Below are 6,000 nucleotides of genomic sequence, written 5' to 3'. Positions count from 1 at the left end.
GCGCCCTAGCCAATTGAGCCACAGGCGCCGAGCCTGTATCCAAATTTTAAAACACTAGTTTTAGTTTAAACAGCTTGATTTTTTGAAAGCTGCCCTTTTTCAGACTTACATAGAAAGAGAAGCAGATATAAAGTCCAGAAATGTACGAAGTCTCACCTGAGCATTTCTTCTTAGCTGCTATTCTTTGTTTCTGATAGTGATATTTTATAGATTAAGAAATTAAAATGTTTAGTTTCTAAAGTATTCTAAAATTTTAAAATTCTAAAATATTGCCACTTACCATCTAGCTATTCAAGCAGCACTTCTGCTTTTTTGAAATTAAACTTCAAATATTGACAATTTCAAACACTGACAAATACTGTATTACCCTATGGGAAGGATATTGTATTTGGTTTATTAAAATTTTACTACCCTAAGTTGGATGGAAAAGTAAGCGTGGAAAATGGAAATGTCCACACACAACCTTGACCCGACACCTTGTTTTTACTATGCTAACTTTGTTGTGACTATATTATTTCAATGTAAAACTCATGCATTCTGGCCTTTTTTAAGATCATAGAGCTTGTCCTGAGGAAGAGCAGAATTTATTCATCGATGTTGACTGCAAGCACCCAGAAGCTGTCTTGACGCCGATGCCTGAGGGTTTATCTCAGCAGCAGGTGGGATGGGCAGGGCTGGCCCTCAGTGCTGTTCCCAGTACAGTGTGCTCCATGCTGGTTGGTAGTCTTTCCATTTCCTTGTCTTTGGGTAAAGGGAAGAGACAACTTGAGCAACAAGACCAGTATCAGAGTTGCAGGGCTTTGAGGGCAAGGTTAATGCTTTTGGATGGGATTTGAGTTCTTCTGCCCGTGGTAGCATGGTGCAAATATGGAGACTGAGCAGGGTAGATAGATACACACCTGGACGTGTAGATGCAGAGAGAGATAGGGAGGCACACAGATGGAGCCACATAGAGCACAGTCAGATCGAAGAAAAACAACATAAAAATGCTTAGTAGTAAGGTCAAAGTTTGAACAAAGATCGAACAGGTTCCCTAAGAGCTGCTGATAACTGGTCAGGCCAAAATAGGAAACTCACATTTCATTTGAACTGAAGAGAAGCCAGGGGAGTCGAGGCTCATGAGAATGGAGCAGGGGTGATGAGGGGTTGCATGTGTTCCCAGCAGTGCACTGAGGTGGGACGGGGCGTAGACAGAGCTAGGGACAGGTGCTCAGTGCCTGCCCTTGAAGTGATCAGGGCAGCCCCATGCAGAGTCCTAGACAGGCCTCAGTGCACTTCATCCTCTACATCCCTGGGATACATTGATTTTATCTCTGGGAAAGCCCAGGCTCAGAGGAGGCCAGTGATCTGAACCATGGCCTCAGCTATGTGAAGAAGAGTCCTGTTTCTGAACTCAGTTCCCCTGATCACGACTCGGCTGCTGATGCCTCTGTGTAGTCCACTGGGGCGGTGGGACCTAGGAAGCTGCTGGACCGAGGGGGATTACTGACAGATTGTTCCAGGAACCAAGAATCTGGCACTTCCTGCCCATCCTCACTGTCAGGCTCACACACCCCATCATAACCTCAGGAGTTGTAAGGAGGGAGTAGATTCCTGACACACTGTTGCCATCCCGATGATGCCTCCGATCAGGAGAGTCATCTACCCTGTCCCTTTACCACGAGGACACCCGCCTCACCTGGGTCTCTGGGCTGGTTACTGACGGCACAAGAGGGGAGTGGGGCAAGGGCCTGGTCTCGGAGAACCTGTGAAGTGTAAGAGGAAAAAAGCCCAAATGAGTTAGCAGCACAGAAGAAATGTTGCCCAGGGTGTCAGAGGGCACCTTGAGAAAGGAGGTGCCACAAGACTCGGATCCAAAGGGCGGATGGGGACCCAGACACCAGGAGTCAGGAATGCACACACCACCCAGCATAAGAGAGCAGCTTGAGTTAAAGACGGACAGGCAAAGAAACGGATAGGGCTGTGGAGGTCGGTAAAGAGAAAGTGAGTAGGGGGTGGTCTGTGAGGAGACAGTAGGGGTGAGGACTGTGAGGAGACAGTGAGTAGGGGTGAGGGTCTGAGAGGAGACAGTGAGTAGGGGTGAGGGTCTGCGAGGAGACAGTGAGTAGGGGTGTGGGTCTGCGAGGAGACAGTGAGTAGGGGTGAGGGTCTGAGAGGAGACAGTGAGTAGGGGTGAGGGTCTGAGAGGAGACAGTGAGTAGGGGTGTGGGTCTGAGAGGAGACAGTGAGTAGGGGTGAGGGTCTGTGAGGAGACAGTGAGTAGGAGTGAGGGTCTGCGAGGAGACAGTGAGTAGGGGTGAGGGTCTGTGAGGAGACAGTAGGGGTGAGGGTCTGAGAGGAGACAGTGAGTAGGGGTGAGGGTCTGTGAGGAGACAGTGAGTAGGGGTGTGGGTCTGTGAGGAGACAGTGTATAGGGGTGGGGTCTGTGGGGAGACTGAGTCAGGGTATCGGTGTATGAAGAGACAATAGTGGTGTGGGTCTGAGAGATTCTGAGAGTAGTGGTGTGTATATTGGAGACAAGGGTGGCAATCTGTTCTCTGCTCTGGTGTTCACAGACTACCTCCTTCGTTTTGCAGACAAAGCCTAATTTCACGTGCAGTAGCCATGAAATCCAGGAGATTGATTTTCTTTTTAAAATTATTGCACCAATTCCAGATTCTTTGACCTGATCCACTAATATCATCTCAAGGGGTGGGAATAAACAAATAAACCAAGCAGCCAACCAACCCACCAACTTCCAAATATTGTGGCCCAAGAGCTGTGGGGTAGTGCCTGATAATCAGTTCTGGAAGGAGTGTCTTGGGGGAAGTCGCTAGGTCCCTGGGATCTGAGCCATCACCTTAAATCCAAGCCTGGGGGTCTGGACCGTTCAGTGGATCAGCCACAGTGCTGTTGAGATCTGAGGCTTCCTGGCTTCTAATCTCATGTATGTTTGTTTTTAACCCCAGCCATATCTGTATTTAAAAAAAAATACATGTTTGTTTTTTAGGTATCCTAGAAAGGTTGATTTTTACCCTACTTTTGTGAATTGAATAGTCTTTTTTAAAGAGAATAATCCTCTTGTCTATCCTGGTTGGCCTGGTCTCTGCTTAACTGGAGGAATTTTCTTTGTGGGGAATGCTCTCTCCTCCTGCCAGGTGGCGCTGCAGGGTCTCCAAATAGCAGCACTAGGTGCAGGGATTGCCTGGAGCTCCCCTGGTGTGCCGGTGTGTGTGTGTAAGTGTGCGGTGTGTGCCTGTGTGTGTGTTTGTGTGCGGTGTGTGCCTGTGTGTGTGTGTGTGTGTGTTTGTGTGCCGTGTGTGCCTGTGTGTGTGTTTGTGTGCGGTGTGTGCCTGTGTGTGTGTGAGTTTGTGTGCGGTGTGTGCCTCTGTGTGTGCGCGCGTTTGTGTGCAGTGTGTGCCTGTGTGTGTGTGCGCGTTTGTGTGCGGTGTGTGCCTGTGTGTGTGCGTTTGTGTGCGGTGTGTGCCTGTGTGCGTGCATTTAGTGTGGTTTATGTTGGTGTGTGTGTGATGTCGGGCGTGTGTTCACATGCGTGGATGTGTGCTCTAGTTGAGAAGCAACCCTCCTGCCTATTTTGCTCTGTTTTCCTTGGATTGGCAAACTTGACTTGCTGGAGTATGTTTGAGGTGAGGAAAGTGGCCTTCCTGGGGACCAGGAGTTTGTACTTGTGTGTGTCTCAGTAATGAAAACCAAACAGAAAGTAACACCAGTGTTTGAAATACAAACATCTTAGATAGTAGGAGTCTTGCTCGAAATGACAGGAGTCTTAGCCTGTAGATGGACTTTGGATGTTCAAAAGATCTTTGCAAAAATAAAACAAATCTATTCTTTCACCTGCTATGAACTTCTGTTTTTCTGTAACTTTGGAAGGATGATTTTAGTTTTTTTAACTTAATTTTTATTTAGTCATAACTGTATACATTTATGGGGTACAATGTAATGATTTGATATACAATGTAGAATGCTTAAATCAAATTAACATAACCATCACCTCACTTATTTTTGTGGTATGACATTTATAATATCCTCTTAGTTTTGAAATGTACCCTTGCATTGTGTACACTAGGTGAGATCCCATCAAAGGAGGGTATTGGGTGGAAGGAGGATTTTTGATAAGTCTTGTTAATAACATTCATTGATCAAGACTGGGACATTTTTTATAATTAAGTGTGAAATATACCATCAAACTTGGTGTTAGACACATAAAATACAGTCGATTAATTCAGTTCATTATTGTCCCATAAGTGAATGAATTTGTTTTAAGCATTATAATTTTATTCGTTCTGCTGTAGAGTTATATAAATATATATTTATTAATTGAGGAAAGCATGTGTTGAATCTGTAATATTATTTCATTAACCTACCATTTAGAGTATTTTAAAGGCTTTTGGAAGTTTCCTTTACTTACTATTTAAAAATAACTCCAGGCTCGGCACCTGTGGCTCAAGCGGCTAAGGCGCCAGCCACATAGACCTAAGGTGGCAGGTTCGAATCCCCAGCCCAGACTCCCCAAACAACAATGACGGCTGGAACCAAAAAATGGCCGGGCGTCGTGGCGGGCGCCTGTGGTCCCAGCTACTTGGGAGGTGGAGGCAGGAGACTCGCTTGAGCCCAGGAGTTGGAGGTTGCTGTGAGCGTGATGCCATGGCACTCTACCCAGGGGGACAGCTTGAGGCTCTGTCTCAAAAATAAATAAATAAATAAATAAAAATAAAAATAACTCCAAAAAACTTTTTTGTCAACAAACCCTCAGCACAGAAGTAAAACTTACCTGTATGTATTCTGAAGCTATTTTCTACTAGTGTGCTTTCTAATTTCCAACAGGTTGTAAGAAGGTGTATCCTGGGTGCAGTTGTCGACAGTGAAAAGAACTACGTGGATGCCCTGAAGAGGATTTTGGAGGTACCTGAGTACTGTGTCATATAATACATACTTTTTTTTCTTTTTTGAGACAGAGTCTCATTATGTTGCTCTCAGTAGATATCACAGCTCACAGCAACCTCAAACTCCTGGGCTTGAGTGATTCTCTTGCCTCAGCCTCCCAAGTAGCTGGGACTACAGGCGCCCGTCACAATACCCAGCTATTTTTTGTTGCAGTTGTCATTGTTGTTTAGCCGGCCCTGGCTGAGTTCGAACTGGCCAGCCTTGGTGTATGTGGCTGGTGCTGTAACCACTGTGCTATGGGCGCCGAGCCAATATATATGTTTTTATTATCCTTTTAAAAACATGTCGTTTTTGTTGTACATATATGTTTATGAGCCAAAAAATATGAGAATTTGCAAAATTCTCCAAATAATTTAAGTATCGTGTCTGTATATTGACATCAAAAGACATGATTTGTTATGAACCCAAGATAATATTTATACATTCTTTATCCACCCTTTTAAAAAAGTCTGAACGGTCCTTCCTATTGTGTCTTAGCACTATGAGAAACCGCTGTCTGAGATGGAGCCCAAGGTTCTGAGCGAGAGGAAGCTGAAGGTGGTGTTCCACCGCGTCAAAGAGATCCTGCAGTGCCACTCCATGTTCCAGATCGCGCTGGCCAGCCGCGTGTCCGAGTGGGACTCCGTGGAAATGATCGGTGATGTCTTTGTGGCTTCGGTAATTACCTCCAGGTCCTTTTTCCTCCTCTTAGGCTGATGTTTGGTCCTGGACAGGTGGGGTCTCAACGCAGGACCAGTGCTGCTTTCTGCGAGCACAGTGAGCTGAAAATGTGCAGTTCCCCTGGCCGCGTGTGTGCCCTGGGTAAACAAGAGGTGGGCACTGGACAAGGAGCCCAAGGAGGCGTGTGGAGGCTCAGGGCAGGGAGCTGCCGGAGAGACGTAGAACGTGAACTATTTCAGGTCTTGTTTGCCCCAGTAATGCCCCTTGTTGCTGAACCAAGAGCAGCTTGTAGGCAGCGCTGTAACATGGCCATATTTCAGCTGTATAGGGCTCGCTTCCTAATCCCCGTCACACCTTCTGTGTGCAGGATTCTCTCTTGCCTGGGAACAATAGAAT

General features: G+C 46.2%; 1 protein-coding gene across 2 annotated transcripts in view; it reads left to right on the top strand.

The window, feature by feature from the left end:
- The window catches only part of ARHGEF10 (Rho guanine nucleotide exchange factor 10), a 95,674-nt gene that overhangs the window by 30,696 nt on the left and 58,978 nt on the right, over nucleotides 1-6,000 (top strand). For both annotated transcript variants that reach the window (XM_012809852.2, XM_023517584.1), the window contains 3 exons: nucleotides 553-659; nucleotides 4,825-4,902; nucleotides 5,422-5,601. In XM_012809852.2, the coding sequence (XP_012665306.1) occupies nucleotides 553-659; nucleotides 4,825-4,902; nucleotides 5,422-5,601 (365 nt within the window). The remainder of the gene's footprint in view (nucleotides 1-552; nucleotides 660-4,824; nucleotides 4,903-5,421; nucleotides 5,602-6,000) is intronic.

The sequence above is a fragment of the Otolemur garnettii genome, unplaced genomic scaffold, assembly GCF_000181295.1.
Source record: "Otolemur garnettii isolate 467f Iridium unplaced genomic scaffold, OtoGar3 scaffold00114, whole genome shotgun sequence".
NCBI classification, from domain to species: Eukaryota; Metazoa; Chordata; class Mammalia; order Primates; family Galagidae; genus Otolemur; species Otolemur garnettii.
Note: the sequence above shows the minus strand (reverse complement) of the source record. Positions and strands in the feature narration are given on the sequence as shown.